This window comes from Delphinus delphis, chromosome 16 (genome assembly GCF_949987515.2).
Source record: "Delphinus delphis chromosome 16, mDelDel1.2, whole genome shotgun sequence".
Classification (NCBI taxonomy): Eukaryota; Metazoa; Chordata; class Mammalia; order Artiodactyla; family Delphinidae; genus Delphinus; species Delphinus delphis.
Genome location: NC_082698.1, coordinates 77,685,592 through 77,706,745, shown reverse-complemented (window position 1 = coordinate 77,706,745; position 21,154 = coordinate 77,685,592). Strand labels below are relative to the sequence as shown.

Genomic DNA, 21,154 nt, shown 5'->3' with positions numbered 1-21,154 from the left:
TCTACTGCTACCCAAGGCTGACTCACATTTCACCCCCAGAATCCAAAGACTCAGCATCTCAGCCCCCGATTTTCAGTTCTGCTGCGATTAACAGGCCAGGCAGTCACTTTTCTAACATTCAACTTTCCAGAGAGTCTGCACTCCTTACCACTGTAGTAATGACACTTTCGAGCTTCTTTATTTTTTTCTGCAACAAACTGAAGACTCTTGTCGCAAATGGAAAATGAGTTTCTTTTAAAGACGAACAGCAGGAGACAAGTACAGCCATGATCACGTGAAAAGTCACTTTCTGCTTCAGGCTAAAGGACTCCTTTTCTCCAACACTTATTAAATCCTCCACCTTGAAAAATAGACAGACTCCGTGAATGGTAGCTCTTGGTTTGCATAAAAACAATTTTTTCTACCTCTGCATATCTAGGTATCATGTATTTCATATTTAGAGTGAGATGATAAATATAAAACCTTAAAAAAGTAGTAAGCATTGATTTCTGGGTAACCATAAAAATAAATAATTTCAGAAATTATAACAAACACAACTGCACTTGCCAACTGGATGTTTTTATGCCTTTAAAAGATTTACTAAGGCAAAAGAAAATTTCTCCTCTTTTAGATATTTTGCTATTTTAACAAAAAATATGACTTCAATATTTTAAATGAGAGGAAAAAAGGTTAAAAAGTAGACATTATATTCCTACTGGTCCAATATACAACCAGGATGAAATAAATTACATAAAATGTTAAGGATTTCAAACAATCTGCAAAATATACTAAACACTATGTTTTTAAAACAAAACAAAGTACTCAAGAATGGAAAAGTTATTTTAAAATAACTAGAAGAATCTAGTAAAGCAAACACTGAGGATCCAATAAGATTATGAGAAGGAAACCCAGGGGGTTGACTTCGACAACATACCTACCATCTTTAACATTGAAGAGGGATCCCCTGAATTTATATTGTCAGCCAGCAACTCAATCATCTTCTGACTTGCTACACCAATTAGTTCTCCTGAGTTTGTGCTTTTAATCACATTTTCAAGAGCTGTTTAAAAAAAAAAAAGGAATTGAACACCAGAGGGCCCTTATGTTACTAACACTCACCTAAATATCATGTCAAGTAATGAATTTAGGCAAAAGTTTTACAATTTTCCTACGAAGGTTTGCTTTTTATTTTTCTTTTCATAAAATTACGAATTCTTCAGTGGGTCAGTGTCCTTTTCACTGTATACTTTCCATATTAGCAAAAGTTTTAAAATATCTTGCTGGCATGTAACACAATGAACAATTTCAAATAACAATCACTGCCAATTTTTAATTATGGTTATCTTTTTTTAAAGTGTCACCTGTTCACTTTTTCTAAAAAGCAACTGAATTTCTTACCTTCTTTCCAGCCTCTTAATAAAGGATGCAGAGAGCAAATTCCTGATTTTGATAAATATATAGCCATTTTCGTCTCAGCAGATTCCATATCATCATTGTTGATGACCATAAATGGCAGCAGGTGCACCACCACCTGATTCGACAACTGATCATTTTCACTCAGTATCTCTGCTTTAATTAGTATGTCTGCTGCTATCTCAAGCACATTGTACCTAAAAGATACATAAACACATTTGGTTGAGACACATTAGAGACTTCAGTTCAGCAAAAAATCGTTACATCTTTCCAGCTCAACTGACACCATCCTAGTCTCTTTACCAAACACATTATTGAGAAACATCAAGATAACACTTAAAATCCATGCTAACAAAGGAGTTATTTGGGACATTAATTTTAAACCAACTCTGTCAAATCTTTCTTTTTGAGAAATCATTAGGTTAACTATAACATAAAACATATCACACTATACATCTCAACTCCACTAGAGAGCAGAGATTCACTCATCAGTTCAAAAAATATTATCTGAACACATACTATATGTTAAGAACTAAATAGGACACAAAAACCTGTAAGACATGCTCTCATCCTCTAAGGAGCTTAGTCACTTTTTCATGCAAAAAGCTTAGGTGCCAAAAATGAAATAACAAAAGCTCATCAAAACATTACAGAAGGTATCAGGTGATTCTGAGCTTATTTTTTACTTAATATATTTGTAACTGTTTTAATTATAAAGTATAATATATTATCCTTGTAAAATAGAAATACATTATATGAAGTAAAAAATTAAAGCTCCTTCCCATCCTACTTCCCAGATCTCAGTATTATATCATACATTATACACTTCTTTTTCCATTTTATTAAGAAAAATTTCAAACAGAGAGAATATTACAACAAATCCATACAAACCCAAATAAAAGTGAACTTAATATAAGAATTTCAGGCACTTCCCTGGTGGCGCAGTGGTTAAGAATCCACCTGCCAATGCAGGGGACACGGGTTCAATCCCTGGTCCGGGAAGATCCCACGTGCCGTGAAGCAACTAAGCCCGTGCGCCACAGCTACTGAGCCTGCGCTCTAGAGCCCGCGAGCCACAACGAGTGAGTCCGTGCGCCCAGAGCCCGTGCTCCGCAACAAAACAAGCCACCGCAATGAGAAGCCCACTCGCTAAAACTAGAGAAAGCCTGCACCCATCAACGAAGACCCAACGCAGGCAAATATAAATAAATAAATAAATATATTAAAAAGAAAAGAATTTCATTAATTTATTTGTATGAGGAGATACAAATACATACCATCCCTTATTTTTTGAAAGTTCTGCTCTTTGAAAGAGATTCAGGAGAGTTGAAACTGTCACTTCTGAACTAAACCGTTGTTTGAAAATCTAGAGAGAAAAAAATACCCATAAGTAAATTTTTGCTTGCTTCAAATATGGTGCTTGTTAAACGAACTTAAAAAAATTATGAATTATAAAGAATTTATCTCCCAAGAATTCCAGTATAATTTAAAAGTTCTATGAGAGCAATTTTGCAAAAGTGCCATTTAGGATCTAATTTCCCAGGATCCCTACGTGTTTACTACTGGTAAAAACTCACAAAGCACTTTTCCTTTTTAAAAGAACTTCCAAATATATAAAGTTGTATGATCTAATTACTCCCATGTGCTTTCCCCAACCAGGCTTAAGTCTGTGCTCTCAACAGAACAAATTTCCAGTGAAAGAATAATTTCCAAATACGCTGCTGCCTAGAGCAGAGATTCATGTGAGAAGGGTAAGTAAAAATTTACAAACAAAACATGCACATCAATGAACAACAAATTCACTCACCTCAAATGCACTTATAGCTGACAAGACAACATCTATGCTATCATCACCTAATCGGGTTAAAATAGCTTCTTTAATGAAAGACTCATCGATACTCTCCTGAGCAATAGAAAAAAATATTAATTTAGTTGTTGCTAAAACCTCTGAAGACTTTACATTAGAAAGAAAGTATGGTTTTGTAAAAAGCACTCCAAAATTCCAGTTAAGGAACACAGGTTCTGCTGCCCCAGATGCGAATTCAAAACTAAGCACACTTGCGTTGAACTAGGCAAACTCTAGAAGTCCTTTTTAGATGAATAATTGGTTGGTACAAACTCTTTCCAGTTTCCATTGAAAATATAATAAGATGTGCAATTAAAATACAATTTTGCATTAAAGAGTTCATCTTGTTAAAATGAGAACCTAGATTTTGGGAGAGCACAAACTAAAGAACCAGAATGTCTAAGTTTAAATCCCAGTTCCACCACTTACTAGCTGTGCGACCTTGAGCAAGTTACATAACCTTCCTAGGTCTCATTATTCTCATCTATAAAATAGGGCTAATAATAATACCTACCTCAAAGGGTTGTTACAGGATCAAATAATACATATCAATACTTAAAACAGTACTTTAGACATAGTAAGCAGTGTTAAAAGTTAGCTTTTAATTTTCAAGGTTTTTACAAGGATGATGACAAGTGCTGATGACAGTGCAGTCTGCCCCCAAAAGTTCATATTTTTCTTTTAAGTAACAAAAGAAAATAAAGCATAAAATCATTCACAATAACAGAAAAATAAGACTGCTAACCAAACTGAATATATCTCTACCTGTAGGTGGTGAAAAGAAAAAAAACAAGTAAATAATCCCACAGAAATAATTTATGTCGGAACATTGGGAGACAAAAAGTAAAATCCCTAAAATTCATAAAACTGAAGTCAAAGTTTAATGCCAAATGCCAAAATTTTCTCAAAAGCTAACAAGTAGCCAAATAGCTCAATCTGGAATTTGAGAACAGAACAGAACCTATGTCCAGACATTAACAGTGAAGGGAAAAGGAAATCAAAGCATGCAAAGACAGACATTAACTGCAATTACAATACCAAAGCCTGTAAGTTGAATGTACACACTGCCCTTCACTGAAAAAACTAACAAATCCAGAGGAGGACAGGGTAGGACGGGATTAAGAGTAAAAGCAGGAAGGATAAGAATGGCTTCAAGAATATTAAGAGATTCCAGGAATCTCGCTTTTTATTCTAGGCGCTGAAATCTTCCTATTACAACAAAGAACAGTATTCACTGAGTTTAATCATCCAACAAATCAATGAGACAAACCTACCAGCAATTTATGAAAGAAACATAATTTGTACCAGATCAGAAATGAATCAAGCCAAGCAATATTTTTCAAATTTGAATACGTCTACCATTTTAAAAATTATGTATAACTCTTTAAAAATATAAGAGAACAAAAATATTTTTAAAATTACCAATTGAAAAGTAAAAAAACTAAAGAAAAAACAGTAAAATTTAAAATTAAATAAACTTAACATGGTAATTATGATTAGCTGAAATTAAATTCTACTTGTAATATGAATCTGGTTTTAATGGCCATGACACAAGTTTAGAGTTCAGTGTGTTTATACTACTATGTGCTATGGAGAAACTAAACTCTGGTAGCATTTTTATCTAGTCTAGAAATTTTCCAAATATGCAAACGGTAGTACATGAGATGATTTTAGATATTAACAGATGAACATTCTTATTTCAAACTGTATTACCTACAGTAAAATGTACATACAATTAGCACTTCAAACGCATGATTTAAAAGCTATGAAAAAGATGAAGAGGATAAAGAAGTATAAACTACTAGGTATAAATTAAGTTACAAGGATATAATGCATAGCACAGGGAATATAGTCAAAATTTTGTATTTACTTTGTATGAAGTATATAATCTATAAAAATATTGAATTACTATGTTGTACACTTGAAATATAATATTGTAAATCAACCATAACTCAATTTAAAAAAGAGAAAGCTATGTGAAAAAATGAGTCCATTTAAAAGAAACTAAAGAAAAATTAAAAAAAAAATAACATCAGTGGTCAGCTAATACAGCAAAATATTTGCTTGAATGACTAAAGTTTGGAAAATACTGCTCTATTTGAATCACTGCAAAGTCTTTGTAAAATATCATTTTGTTCTAAAGGCTTTATTTACAAATTAAGTCAGCTTCTGTACTTACTATTAGGAGCCACCAAAATTTTAAAGCCAAATGCAACTGGCAGGTACCGAAATCATGAACAGGGCTCCAAAAGCTATCATTCTGATGTCCCCAAACACGCTCATGTTAAACTTAAGACTATCAAATTCAAATTTCAAAACTAAAAAATTCTCAGATAATTTATGACCCTCTGTAAATTAATCTATAAATCCCAGGTTGAAAAACTCTCAACTAAAGCTAACCTAATCATCTGCAACGTGGAAACATATACAGGTTAAAATGGTGGCTTCTGGCATGTATGGTCCTAAATCTTTGTCCAGTGAATGCCCATATTCTTTATTAGGCTTATCTCTATAATTAAACAGTATTGATTCTAGGTGGTAACTTCAATTTCTTATTCTAGAATTACACTGCTCATCAAAAGGGTAAAAACATCACAAATGAAGGCTATCTGACACAAACCTTTGATGTTGTCATGACATTTTTCAGATGATTAACGGCCAGAAGTCTCACAGGAGCAAGTGGATGATTCAGACTGAGCATCAAGGAGGTATCAGAATCTGCTAAAAACTACAGGTTCAGCACAATTACCACATGATCTCGCCATTCAATCTGAGCAGCACATGATCAAGAAGAACCAGAGAAAACCACCCCGAGCTGCCCAACTTATTCAGTAACAACCATCTAATTTCAGAAACCAAAAAGTACACCAAACTGAAAGTAAAAAGTAAAGCAAAAATCTTTGTCTCCAGAACATAGTATGAGTAACAGCAGATAAAAATTTGTTTTGTGAATGTTGTGATTTCATGTATACTTGTGTCTACATGTAGGTTTAAATTAGTGAAGTAATTCTATGAAGTAATTTTGTATTCTTTATGTATATCTGATTCCAAGGTGAAAAGCACCTAAGATAAATCACTGTATTAGCGCCTAAATGAAAATATAAATCAAAAAAATTGATCACTGAAGAGAATGCAATTCACCTAAATGATGTAACAGTGACACTCAAATTAGTGACAACTTTATTTATGTATTGATAATTAGACTACGAAGGAAGTCTATCAACATATGGTTTTGGAAATGAAATACCATGAAAGACGAAAGTCTAATTATGGAAGAGAAAAACCCAAACAATCATATTTCTCTTCCTAACATTTATTTTCAAGGCTAATTATAAGAACTACTGAAATGTCTAACTTCGAGTATAAAGACTTAGGGCGAATCACCAGAAAATTTCTGAAGTTCTAACATAATCATGAAACAAAATCCACTTCCCTTTTCCTCATCAATGACTTAAAAAGCCACACGTGGCTGGTGGGCTCTGCACTGGGAAGACAAGGGTACAGGAGAAGGATAAGGAACACTAGAAACCTACGTTAGGCCATCTTTTGGTGACTGCTGATGGGCATCATATACAAAATTTCCAAACGCTTTTCCAGAAGTAAGTATCAGGTTCACAGTCATCTAAAACTCACTGTACCCTTCTCCAATTATTTAATTCCTGCCTCAGAGTCTTACTTCAGCTAACTAGGCAAACTGTATAAAATCTTCTCTCTCTATGAAACTTCCCAAACAGAAGTGAAGTAGCAAATTTCCTTCCAGAGCTTTTCAACCAACCACACAAATACCCATAAGTATCATAATTCCCCTGAAAAAAGTTACCTGATACTTTCCACCACTTGCAGAAAGAGAGATAAATTGGTGGAAAAGCTCCTGTTTTTTTAGGTCTGTAATTTCCTTTAGGCGTTCCTCTAATACGGCATCTAATGTTTTGGGATATCTGGGATGAAATTAAAGAGTTAGTTCATTATTCGTAACAAAGTTATTAACCACACACACCATATATGTATAAAAAATATATATAATTTTTTAAATTACTGAGATTGAGACTTAAATTTTTGACAAATGGAACATATAAAACTAAATGATATTGATCAAGTTTGTTACTATGACTCTTTCAACAACAGAAAGTCTGTATAAAAAAAATTATACTCTCCATAGTCCCCACACAACTCCTATTTTCCCTTATATTTCAAATATATTTAAATCCTATAATTGTCCCTTCCTGAAAAGGAGAAGAGTATCTTTACAATTCATTCACCATATTAAGTTGTGACTTCTGAATCATCTCTTTATAAAACAAGAGGTACACGTTAAGAAGGGCACAAACACACACACAACTCACCTGCTTTCTACAAGTCTGATAAGTGGAAGAAACTGCTCATTAAGCAAAGATACTTTATTAGAATCGATTTCTTCCTGTGAGCTATATGCAATATACTCCTCAAAAAGAAGGCTGCAGAACAAAACAAATAACGCAGACATGACAGTTACTATTTATTGAATACCTACTACGTTCTAGGTACTTTAGAAATATTCTCTGTCAGACATCTACAAGATAGAAATTAGACTCACTTTACAGATACAAAAACTCAGACTAAGAAGTCTTATAATTTGCCTGAGGTCAAACAAGAACAGCAACAAGAGGCAATACTCAGTGAGCCCTACTGAGCCATAAAAGGTAGAGCAGGTTTTCCACCCCTGTCTGAGTCCAGAGCCAAGCTCTCAACAGTACTTTGCATATTTAACCTCATTGAATTCACAAGCCAACTACGGGAGCAGAGACACAAATGACACGCCCACCAGATAGGTACCTGCCCAATGATACACAACGGCAAACCGAGATCCACGCAGCCTGACTGTCAGAACTTACTATTCTACTAGCCGGAGCCGGTAAGATTTAAACCTACATCTGACCACCATGACTACATTCTTTTCAATGCATCGAGTTGCCCTTCAAATAAGAAAAGAAAACAGGAGGCTGAACTATCTTTACTTCATGCCAACCCTCAATGTTAAGTTTCTAATTGATATTTACTGATTACCAACTGTGATGTATTGTTTCAGGCATTTTGGTCCACTTAGTACTAGGAAATTTTAAACAACCACAAATTACATGTAGTATAACCCAAATTTAGTTTCACTATTAACTTTCCATGACCACATATAAGCACTAAAGACAAACAAGAGAAATTACATTTTCTGTTGCCACAATTATTGGACTAAGTACTTATAATTAGATGAAATGGCATGGACAAAGCAAGAAATACATTACAAAGGGATACTGGAAAACTGTTAGCCAACCCTCAAAAGTATACTAAGCCACAAAAATACAAATCAAAAGCATGTCAAAAGTAACAGCTTACCTAGCCAACAAATGGTCTAAGTTGTTCTTCAGGTATATATTTGTAAGTATGGCTTCTAAGAGTCTCCTATAGATTTGACCATCCATCTCTTCAGTTTCTTCCCCTAAGCATATACAACAAATTAAAACTGATTGGGGAAAACTTTTCCCATATGTGTATGCTATTAAGTTTTTTTACAGCAGAAAATCTTTCTACAGGAATAACTTTAAAACATATATATAACGACATCCAGCTTTTTACCTATTTTCAAAAGTGTACTTCACCTGTTTAGTCATTTATATCTTTTCAAACCACTTTTGTATACATTACCCTCATTTATCCTTTACCTGAAATTCTCTACATTTTTTAAAAACAAGTACTATCCATCGTAAAACAATTATACTCCAATAAAGATGTAAAAATAAATAAATAAAAATATAAAAAACAAAAAAAACAAGTACTATCTTGCCTCTTTCGTGAATGAAACAGAAGTCCAAAGAATATAGTCTTTCCCCAGGCCACACTACAAGCGGTGAAGTTGGGATCTGAATCTACATCCCAATAAACTATCCTGAATACAGGCTAAACTTCATCTCAAAGCCTCCTTACTGAACCAAGAGCTGTCATCTTCCATTCCACATTTATGAATGAACGTGAGCCCTGGCTTCATTACTCATCACCATCAGAACAGGAAAAGTACACTTTCATTCGTGCTAGTCATGTTTCTGAAACTCACGTTTAAACTGAGATGGAGTTAAGCAAATCTTATTTTCCAATAAATGGATATAACTTTAGAAATGACTTTCTTAGTAGTCTTTCTTAGTCCAGTAGCAACAGGACCAAGTATTTCTTCCTTGTCTTTCTATATTTATTGAAGGGTGAAAAACGTATAATGCAAATAATCACCTTCTAATTAACTTTTGGGCTTTTTTTAAATTTGAATTTTCATGCATGAGATTTTCTTGATCTTATATTTTCAATGACTCAAGGGAGAAAAACTGTTTTGGCAACTGGATATTTATTGTAAATGAATCATTAAAGTTCATTAAATAGCTAAATGAGAAGGGAAAGTTGTAGAGTAGTGTTCTGTTTTAAAATAATTCCAGTCTTTTTCATGTAGAGACTGTGTGAGAACACACATTAAAAAAAAAAAAACAACTGAGCATATTACTCATTTAACAAGGATTTCCTTTAAACCTGCTCCCCACCTCAAATGTTTCTCTATTCATAAAAATAGATACATTACACAAAAACAATTAGCAGAAACTCTAAATATCTTAAAGATATTAACAAGGATATGGTTCCTATTTTAAGAGAATCGCATCTGAGAAAGGAAGTTTCTGGACACAACATGTAAAACCACATACCTGTAACATGATTAACAATGGAGACAACCAGATGGGGAAGCATGTAACGCAGAAGAGGACTGATGTCGTATGTTTCAGAAATCCCTTGAAGTAGTGTAACAAGATCAGGAACAGTACATAAGTGAGGAAATGGCCTTTGAAGAAGCAAGACATAAGATGTTGACTGCACAAGTTAGATAATGAATGGCAATTTTTAAAAATAGTGTAAAATTTATCTTATGAAAAAAAACTATTCAAAATAACTCCATTCACTTGTAATTATTATCATTGCCAATTCAATTATACGTACTTTTTCCCCAGGCTCTCTGGCTTCTGTCTCTGCAGGAGCACTATCAAGCACCCCAATCCATCCTTGATCAGAGAGGGAATTCTGGTCAGTGTTTTGATGATCTGTGAAGCCAAGGAATTGACGAAGGTATCTTCCATGGTCACTTTCACCGAAATCTGACATATTATCATGTACGTTGCAGCTCTGTAATCTGGTAAAGATGATTTCAATCCCTAAATATATTTTAAAATATAAGGGAAAAATGACAAACTGTGTTATTTTATCCTACTTAAAATGTTACTTTACTTTGACAAATTGGAAACGTCATAAATTAGAGATTAATACAACCTAACACACACTGAGAGTCAACGCTCCTCGGAAGTGAAAAATCAAGATGTTGGCCCCTTTTCCTGAGGGGACATGGAAATGAGACAAGTCTCTTGAATGACAGAAGGGATCTCAGAAGGTCTCCCAACTCAAACCTCCACAACACATCCTAAGAGGAGCCAAGGAGTCTTCTTTTATATGAAAACATCCACCTGTGTAAGGGAGACTTCAATCAGGAACAAAACAGTGCCTAATTAAAGACAGTCATTTTGGGACACTGGTGGGAAGCAAAGCAGTTCCTCCATCGGGAATCCAGGACGGTGGGAGGCCATGAGGCCCTTGGGGAGAAGAAACACTGAGAAGCAGAAGTCAATGCACACGGAATGGTAAGAGAGCCTCTGCCCTGAAGAGATTTTCTAATCCGTTCTCTTTCCGCTGAGGTAACATGACTGCTAAGAAAACAGATCTGGGAGAAGATGGCAGGGCCAAACAGCCAACATTCATCCCTAAGGAGCCCTAAGATCCCACTCTGGTAAATTTTTAAGAAGTCATATTTTTTACCTATAAATTAAATCTCATTAACCACCTGAAATAAATTGTCAATGTGAAAACACTGATGTCTACGTGAAATTTTCAAAAGCAAGAAAATTCCTTCAGGTACAAAATAATCTACTTTACACATGAGCAGGGCCAACCTTTTGAACATATGGGAACAGCTTGGCGACTATATTGTCGGATAAGTCCTCAGCGGTCACCAGAGCAGACACGATGGTAGAAGCATAGAAAGTTAAGAGCACCCTCAACTGAGCTGAGCTCCCAGGATACTCAGCAAAAACCTGGAAAAAACCACAAACCACACACAGTTTTAAGAGTGAAAGGCCAATCAGATGAAAGTATAAAAATATTTACAGCTCTCCTCAACTACTTCAGGCTGACACTTTAATTTTACCATATGTAACATTACATAAACACATCTAACAGTTCAATGAAATATGACAAGAATGAACAACCTTCCTGACATTTTTAGACTGTGTCTTTGTTTAAACAGTCACTGTAAATAGAATCTGGCCAGGAAGAGAATAATTTATTTTTGTAGAAAAACAGCTTTGCTGATGAAAGACTGATCACTGCTCATGCTCCAAAACAGCAGATCCTTTAAAAAAAAGGACACTTCTTCAAAGTCCCACCATTACAGAGAAGGTCTTCATTTGTTTTCTGTATGAAGAGGAAGCAACCTGCTAATGGAATTATATGTTCATGAAACAATTCACTACTCACCTTCACGGATTTTGTCACCAGACTACAAATGAAATCCATGAATCCGAGATCTTTGTAGCAGTGGGTAACCAAAGTTCCCTTAGCTAAGGGCACTCCAGATTGCTATTACAGACAGAAAGGACCAGCTATTACTTGAGACATTCATCAACTCATCATTATTTTTAAAGTACCTACCAAAGTAGCAGCTTCAAACTGCTGCAGTTCATAAATACGAAATATAGTCTTTCCTTATTGCTGTTGGTAAAGATGAAATTAACACATAAAATTGTGCAAACTTTAGAAATTCAAGAGAAGGCCAAGCAATGAGTGTGGATGTACTCAGTGAAAAACGCTTACTTATTACGTGTTGCATTTTGATATGTATTTATCTAAATCTGGATTCTCTAGATTCTTAGTAACTCTACTGGTTAAATTTGGTTTTTGAGCCAATGTGCTATGGTTCTGTCACTGCTTCACAATAACACTAGTAATAGAAACAGAGAGGAACACGGTCAACTTATACTGCTCTTCCCACTGCCTAGCACTGTGCATGGCATGTATTAGTGCTCAATAAATTTTGAATAAATCAATGAAAAAATAATTTGAAGTGAACTTTAATAGGTAAGGGGGGTTTGGATACCTGAAACAAGTGTGCCTAGAGAACAGCAGGGTCTGTGTGTAGACTAGGGGAAAAATAATTTTGATGTTATTAGCAGAGCGAACGTCGAGTAGTTGGATTAAGAAGCTTTATTTTAGGTTGGCCTTCTCTTCTTGAACATTCTTTAAGTTCAAGTGCTTTACATTCAAACACTTAAATTTTTCTTCTAATTAAAAATTCCCATTCCCTTTCTTTTTACTAATTCTGACCATGGCCCTCCTGTCATCACCCATCAAGTTAACTCATTCCACAGGCCCAGCCTGTTAACCTACTTTCATCCCCATTTGCCCTCCTGCTGGCCTGAATCGCCGTGCTCAACATTCAGTAAAACTCTTGCTAACAACATACATCTGCTTTCCTCTACTATAGATGCAAACAAAGTGATAATGGCAATTCAGTTGTTTTACTACAAAATCATGCTATCTGATCTCAGCCAGAGCTATCCTGTAAGACAACCATCCTATTATTCATCTATAAATTAATTTTCTAGCATCTTCTTCACAACTTTAATAATTTCCAAAGTCCTTCAAGTTATCCTTATCCCTTTAATTTTTGTAAGTATTTTATGCATTTCTTCACCTCTAACTTGTTTTAAGCTTCTCAGTTCCAAAATTTAAAATGCCAGACAGCACGGTATAGTGGAAAGACAAGCTTTACAATCAGATCTGGATTCAAATCCCAACTCTGCCACTTTAGAGTTACATGAACTTTGGCAAGTAACTTAATTCTCTGAACCTGTCCTCATCTGTAAAAACAGAATTTTGTGAGAATCCAAGATAATACAAATTGCCTATCCTGATATCAGGTACTAAATGAAAGCCAGCTATTATTCATAACAGTTTCAACTGGAAGTTAGGAAATAAAAGTGATGGAGGTAATACTTGGTCTACTCTCAGGAGCACCAAAGACTTAATTTTTTCCAAATTATACCTTTAATGAAGGTTTGCAATGATTATAGATACACGTCATTCAACAATCATACCTTAATTGGCAATAACCAGAACCACTTGTGCTTTGAATTATTGATTTTTAGAAGCTGTATAACCCGCACAAATATTCTTGTCTCGTGGTATGGGAGAACACAGGCAATGAGGCTATCCTGATTATAAAGATGGATGTGGAACCTGGGGGAAAAAAGCAAACACTTCTAACTGACACAAAACTTACAAGCGTGTATTTCCTTACACGTCCAAACGGTGTATCAATGAGCTAAACCCACTTAAAGCAACCATACAACTATAAGCAAGGTACAGCTCGCTTAAAGCATAGGCATGAAAGTACTCAACAGGGTTTGCCAATTCTCATGCAGTAGCATTTTAAAATATTCACTATCAAAATTGACATCCATTCACTGTCTCTCAACTTTTTTTCAAATCCATTATTACATTAACGTGACTTTGGGATCATTGCAGTCAAACCAACAGAAAACCAAACTGGTCAAGTAGGCAGCAACACTCAGCTTCTCTCCATGCTCCAAAGTTCACCTTCCACAGCTTAGTTTCCTCACCTCACCTAACTATCATAATCCTAAAACCAGAAGACTAATTATAAAGAAAATCATATTATCTTCTCTGAATAAAACAAAAAGATCAAATTACAACCATATTTAATTTGTACATGAACTTTACAAAACTTGGTATTGGTCACGCCACCCTAATAACGTAAAACAGATTTATTAACTGTCAGATCCATTACATCCTGTCTAGTCTTTAAGAGCTAGCTCAAATGCATTCTTTTTCAAGATGCTTTTCTTAATTCTCCCAGCCAGGTGATCCCTCTTACATCTGTCTAAACTCTCCTATCCTTTCACCTGTACCTTTCTTACAGCACCACACCCCTTGCCTTTTATTAGTTCTATAATATGGCTTTAGTACTAGCCAAGACATCACTTTCTCCATGAAGCTTTCCTCAACTACTTCAGGCAGCATCACATGCCCCAAACTTTGTATACACCCTTATAGTGGCATTTCTTTCAAAAGAGTAAGAAAGGGCAGCCTATTCATCCTTGTATTGAACTTACTGTTTGCTAAATAAATAAGTTACCTGAATTCATAAATGCAAAACCAAACGCTGAAAGTACTGCTTACAGTAACGATCTATTTAGGGTAAATTAAATGCTAGAAGACAGAGGAAAATAGTACAGGTTTGATTTTTTTTTTTTTGTCTGATGAATCTAATGATACGATAATGAGAAGACCCAGGTTACACTTATGTTTTCTCAATGATTCACTGGCTTCCCTTACCCCCATGCCTCTAATTAATGAAGTGAAAGCCTTTCTACTTTTAAAACATACATAGGAGAAAAAATTAAAATGTCAACTATGATGTAATACCAATGTAATACAAATAAATGAGAAAATAAACTGAATAAACTTACTGAGACAATTTCCAAAGTAAAGATCAGACCTTGGAAACAAAATTTGCATCTCTGCTTACCAGTCATGTGACTCAGCCAACTTAACTCTTCTACACCTGTCTTCTCAACTGTAAAATGGGGATAAGAGAAGCATCTCCCCACAGGACTGTCGTGAGCGCTGAGATAATGCACACAAAGTGCTTACCAGAAGGCCTGGTGTATAAATGTTCAATACATATTAGCTATTATTGTTTTTCTTAAGTTACGGTATTTTAGAGAATACTCTTACCCTGTTCCCAAACCTTTATTTTTTTTTGTTATTTTGGCAAGAGGTTTAATAACACTCTTTGCCCCAAATATGCAGTAACAATTTGTAACGGCAAACTGACACAAGCCCCTCAGAACTAATGAGGCTAGACTACTTACTCAAGATCTTCAGTAGTTCTACTTCTTAGTATCAACAGAAATGAGTTCAACAGTAGAAGGGCATGCTTACCTCACCCAATACAAATTGTGTTAATCTCTTAATACACCTGATTTTTCAACTTTAAACTTTAAATTTAAAAAGATAAATGTTATTAGCCCATAATTATTTCCGTAATTCCATTTGCTACCTGTGGATCAACCACTCCAGACACTTCTGTGCCGGCTTCAGCAGGAAGTAAGGAGATAGGTGGATAAGAAATAATGAAATGTTTTCATCCAGCTGTTTGTTCACTGCCTTGGTCTGAACGCTCCGCTCCAAGGTTTTTGCTAGCTGGCTGAACAACGGTGCTTCAAAACGCTCAAAGGAAGGATCGATACCAAGCAGCTCTTCCAGGCCAGTGCATCCTAGGAAAAGGCCACTTTATTTAACAATTCTTTATGAGCAAACTCATCTCACCCCTCTTTGACAGTGTTACTTTCGCCTAAAACTCTCTGAATTCTTTTAGCATATATAATCTGTAATACAGTCCCAAACATAGATTTCTAGTTTCCAACATAGAGAATAAATCTCATCTCACCAACTAGGAGAACAGAAAGTACCTTCTGGCAGAGGGCCTTTTTTCTTTTTTCAATACAATTTCAATACAATAATTAGGCCAGTCCTAGGAAGGCTCCTCCCCAACCCTCCAGCCACAGCCTCCCGCCCCTTTTGACTGTTCCTCCTTTCTACAGCTTAGACGACCCCCCAACCTTGTTTATCACCTGTGACATTCAGATGCCGCTGCCTATATACATTTCACGCATCTAGCGCATGGCTTTTTGTTATTCTCTTTCCCCTTAACAACATAAATGAGGTTAGCAAGTTAGAAACCGCTGAGGAAGAGGGCGGGTCAGAAAAGAAAACAAGAAAATACACCAACATCCTGGAAACACACGCTTCCCAGAGCTTTCCTAAGTTAAAGGGTAGCTCACCAATGGCAAAGGCGGTGTCCCTGTCGATGGTGGCCGCTTCCTTGGGGTCAAACAACAAAGAGGCAACTTCATCTCTAGATAAGAGGCTGGGATCACTTTGAGGGAGGGCGAGTCGTTGGAGTTGCTGAGCTAAGGACGTCATCTTTCAGGCCAGCGGATTTCTAAACACACAGGCTAAGAAACATAACCCCGTGAGACGCCTCTACAAAATTAACAAGGTGGCTTAACAGTAAGCAGCAAATGTCTCACGTACCAGCAACTTTCCTCCGTACTCAACGCGGTCGCGGGCACATCACCTGCTGCCCAGGGACTCGCGGACGCCGGAGGTGCAAACACTAAAGCAACAGCGTTAACAGCTAATTACAGCCCCGGGGGCCGCGCCGAACGTTTCTCAGCCCCGACTCCGCGGAGACTCGAAAACCCGCGGGCACCTTACGCTCCCCTGTATACCACTCCGACCCACAGCTCCTGCTCACCCGGAGCTCGACTTGGGGCAGGACTCAGAGGCCAACGTATCTCAGCAGCTCCCACGTGGTACCAATAAGTCCAGCTCTCGCCCGGAAATGTGGACCACTCCTCGGACGAACTTCCGGTTTCAGGCACTACGGCAAGTGAAGAGGTACAAGCTTGCCGGAATGAAAAAAAGGCGACTCCGCCCCCAGGCAGTGAAGCCCCGCCCCTCCGCCGCGCGGGACTTCAGGCTCAGGATCTGCGGTCCGCCAGCTGGGAGCTAGCGGTCCGTTTTTGGCTTGTGGCTGGAAGTTTCAGTTTCTGGGCGGGTCTTTTGTGTGCTTTAAGGTTCTGTAGCCGGAATCATTCATTCAGCATATACGTATCCAGCTTTTACTAGGTACCGGCAGCATCGCGCAGTGATGTCACAGCCCGGGTTCGTATACCCACGCTAACGCCTTTGGGCGGTGTGAGCTACACCGAATTCTCATCTCTCTGTTTCTTACCTCCTCTATAAAACGAAAAGAAGCTACGAATTTCAGGCGATGAGCTACTGATTGCGGTGCGAGCCGCTCCGCACATTCTGGACATACCCGTCTAGGGGCTTGGGGGCCATCCCTTCCTCCACTTTGCATTCTTGGAGGCCACGCATTGTTTTTTGTTTGTTGGTTGGTTGGTTTAAACTAAGCCTGGTGAGAAGTAATTTACAAATGAAATCACACACGTCAGTTTAGCAATTCGATGAGTTTTAACAAAAGAATAAGCAGGTAACACTATCTCCCCATTCAAGACATAGAAAGTTTCCATCGCCCCTAAAAAGTTCCCTCTTGCCCCTTTGCTGTGATGCCCACCCCACTGCCGGCCTCAGATAACCATTGGTCTTCTTGATGTCACTATAGATTGGTGTTGCTGACGAGTGTCCCATATGGATATACAACAATCTGTTCCCAAAGCAGCAGTATGTGCCCAAATGGAGTGAACTGGCCTCTCCAAGAAGCTGCACAGGACACAGGAGTGAAATTGGATATCCTACCTATCTTTTGTGGATGCATTCGTTTCTCTTAGGATGTGGAGCTCTTCGATACCAGGGTGTCAGTATTCCTCCCTGGAGACTGTTGGAAACAGAGTTACAGTTTGGGGGGCTCACTTCTATACTCCGTGCTGATCTCTCCCTTTTGTGAACACAATCTTCTGTTGTGCTTTGCTTTAACAGCATTTAAAACAACCAAAGAAATCTTTTCAGTTATTTCTACAGAGTTAATAATCTCCTTTTGCATGGGGTGTTGATTGCCTTGTAGTGTGGTTTTTCAAGTTCTGGTGGTATCTCTTTCATCCTTAACAACAGATCTCTTAAAGGAATTTTTTTTTTCTTTACAAAAGCAGTCAGTTTGGGAAGAAGTGAAAGTAGTGAGAAATGAAAATCAGGCCTATTTTTATCCACAAAGACATATTTGGTTTTTTGCCTAAAAAAAAAAAAACCTCATATTTTTAAAAGCTTCGTCAAAGTGAAAATAAATGGAAAGTTACCGCAAGTATTTGGTTCAACCATTTTTATGTCAGTTCCAATGGTGTATGGTACCGTGTGAATTTTACTTTAGAAGCAAACTAGCAGGGCTTCCCTGGTGGCACAGTGGTTAAGAATCCGCCTGCCAATGCAGGGGACACGGGCCCGAGCCCTGGTCAGGGAAGATCCCGTGTGCCACGGAGCAACTGAGCCCGTGCGTCACAACTACTGAGCCTGCGCTCTAGAGCCCGCGAGCCACAACTTCTGAGCCCACGTTCCACAACTACTGAAGCCCGCGTGCCTAGAGCCCGTGCTCTGCAACAAGAGAAGCCACCGCAATGAGAAGCCCACGCACCGCAACAAAGAGTAGCCCCGCTCGCCGCAACTAGAGAAAGCCCACGCACAGCAACGAAGACCCAACACAGCCAAAAATAAATAAATATATTTTTTTAAAAAGAAGTAAACTAGCAAAGTAAAAAGAACAAGTCAGCGATCCATAAACGTAATATTCATTTCAAAAAGCTTTGATTTAAAAAAATATGCCATGATCTTGAGTTGCATCTTTTTCTCCAGAATTTCTCTAGAATTCTCATCTAATTTCTCCAGAATTTAAAAAGAATTCTTTTGATATATTCCTAATTGTTTTCTGATTATTACCACCTCAGTTTTTGTGATTATAAGCCTGTCTCCTGGTTTGATTATTCAGCCGAGGACCAGAGCAAGTGTCCTTTCTCAGTTGTTATTTGAATTTAAAATATTGGTTATAGATCATCTGTAGCTCTGCAATTCCTCCTATCTTATAATCCTTTTAATGCCTTGTGCCATTTTACATTCATTAAATCCAAAATTTTAGCTGTAGTGATACATATTTCTTTTTTTTTCTTTTTTTTCTTTTTTGCGGTACGCGGGCCTCTTGTGGCTTCTCTCGTTGCAGAGCACAAGCTCCGGACGCACAGGGTCAGCGGCCATGGCTCACGGGCCCAGCCGCTCCACAGCATGTGGGATCTTCCCGGACCAGGGCACGAACCCGCGTCCCCTGCATCGGCAGGCGAACTCTCAACCACTGAGCCACCAGGGAAGCCCGTGATACATATTTCTTAATGCAGTGTAAACATTGTTTTCAGAGACGGTATTTTAACCATGCATTCTTACATCTTATGGGGGATGTCATATGGCAGAGTGATGATTCTACTCCTTATTTCAATCACTCTTCATAGCAAGGATACTACCCCCAAAAAGCAAATTCATAAGTGATTTGAATGAATGAGTTCTTTTTAAAAGGATTTTTAAAAAGGACTTTTAAAAAGCCCTTCCTCACTCCACTCCCCTTTAATCCAGAGCACGGATACTTTGATTCATTCCATGTGTACTTTATACCAGGCTAGGCATATGGTGGTGAACAAGACAGGTAAGTTCTCTACTCTTGTGGAGCTTACATCCCACCAGGAAGAGACAGATAAAAGGCAAACAGATAAATCGGAAAACCATCAGGCAATGTAATAAGGGGTCTGATGACAATAATACAAAGCCATATGATAGAGGTCACAGAGGGAGGGCATCATTAGTCTGAGTGGTTGGAGAAGTACCCTCCGAGGAGGGAACATTTATGCTAAGACCTGAGTGACAATTCTTGATAAAGTGGAGATATCTCAGCTAGGGTTGATCTTGACATTTACTCCAATCACAAGAGGGCTAATTTCTGCCCATCAAATACACCATGCTTGTATTTTCCTCATGTCACTTACGGCTACCTGAAATGATCTGATTTGTTTGCATATCTATTTATTTCTTGTATCCCCTCACTAGAATACTGTCTCCACATAGGCTGGCATGGAGCCTGCCCCTATGATATTGGGGCCAGGGCAAGGATACAGAGGGGCACACACCTGTCAGTCTAAATACTTAAGAATTATAAATCAACCTCACACACTGTTACCTCGGATATGTTATAACCTCCAATTTTGACAAGTAAACAATTGTAATGATAACATGAAAATGTTTTCATACGGCCGAAAGACAGCAAAATACAAAAGATGGCAGCATTTAATTACCATTGTAACTGTCTGGGTACAATATTGATTGGCTGATGATTGTGGATGAGTAATAAAGATATGTAGAGCTAATACATATCCTATATATTTAGCCCATAAAATTTTGCCTTCATTTCAGCAAAATTACCAATTATGTTGTTTAATCCAGACTTGTATTATTTGTGTTCTATTGGCAAAAATGATAAAAGAGATTTAAAAATAAAATTTAATTACATGCAAAGTGTACAAAATTTGAATATATTTTCATAAAATATAAATTATGTAAAAATAAACACATTATTTTTCACTTGTTTTCAAGAGAATTATCTTCAAGAACGCAAAAGTACAGATTATAATGAGAAAGTTTTAAATAAAATTAAATTAAGTTAAAGTTTTTTTTTAATTTTTTGGAAAATTTTATAACCTTATTTCAATAAAATATTTTCATAAAAAATTAGTCACAAGTTTATTAATCCATGTCCTTCTAGTTGCCAGTGTAAAGAATCAGTATCACCCTTCATTCATGTTATATCTATATCTACCTATTTTTAAATGTAAGAGTCCTATGAATTGTTTAATGTGGTTCAAGGATCCTCAGCTACCACATCCAATTTTTGAGAACATGTAGTACAGTAATTCCTGAGTACCTCCAGAACCATAAATTGGAAGACAAAAGGAAACAAGATGGGCTTCCCTGGTGGCGCAGTGGTTGAGAGTCCACCTGCCGATGCAGGGGACACAGGTTTGTGCCCCGGTCCGGGAAGATCGCACATGATGCGGAGCGGCTGGGCCCGTGAGCCATGGCCGCTGAGCCTGCGCGTCCGGAGCCTGTGCTCCGCAACAGGAGAGGCCACAGCAGTGAGAGGCCCGCTTACCGCAAAAAAAAAGGAAACAGGAAACTACATGTTTGGAACTACTTAGGAATAATACTTTACTATGCAAAAATCTAATGTGTACA

The 21,154-nt window shown here is 37.2% G+C and overlaps 1 protein-coding gene across 4 annotated transcripts in view; it reads right to left on the bottom strand.

Moving 5' to 3' along the window:
* HEATR1 (HEAT repeat containing 1) overlaps window positions 1–16,773 on the bottom strand; it is a 48,280-nt gene extending 31,507 nt beyond the window's left edge. The window contains exons 1-17 of one of the 4 annotated variants that reach the window (XM_060035009.1): window positions 16,689–16,773; window positions 16,213–16,386; window positions 15,429–15,645; window positions 13,441–13,582; window positions 11,822–11,923; window positions 11,239–11,379; window positions 10,238–10,449; window positions 9,949–10,082; window positions 8,603–8,705; window positions 7,582–7,692; window positions 7,059–7,176; window positions 5,859–5,966; window positions 3,200–3,295; window positions 2,670–2,758; window positions 1,378–1,589; window positions 918–1,039; window positions 149–340 (exon numbers count right to left, since the gene is read on the bottom strand). In XM_060035009.1, coding sequence (XP_059890992.1) covers window positions 149–340; window positions 918–1,039; window positions 1,378–1,589; window positions 2,670–2,758; window positions 3,200–3,295; window positions 5,859–5,966; window positions 7,059–7,176; window positions 7,582–7,692; window positions 8,603–8,705; window positions 9,949–10,082; window positions 10,238–10,449; window positions 11,239–11,379; window positions 11,822–11,923; window positions 13,441–13,582; window positions 15,429–15,645; window positions 16,213–16,354 — 2,241 coding nt within the window. In that variant the 5' untranslated portion in view covers window positions 16,355–16,386; window positions 16,689–16,773. Of the gene's footprint in view, window positions 1–148; window positions 341–917; window positions 1,040–1,377; window positions 1,590–2,669; window positions 2,759–3,199; window positions 3,296–5,858; window positions 5,967–7,058; window positions 7,177–7,581; window positions 7,693–8,602; window positions 8,706–9,948; window positions 10,083–10,237; window positions 10,450–10,564; window positions 10,736–11,238; window positions 11,380–11,821; window positions 11,924–13,440; window positions 13,583–15,428; window positions 15,646–16,212 lie in introns of those variants that run through there. The other 3 variants (XM_060035012.1, XM_060035011.1, XM_060035013.1) reach the window with 3 other exon arrangements.
* Window positions 16,774–21,154: the final 4,381 nt, after the last annotated feature.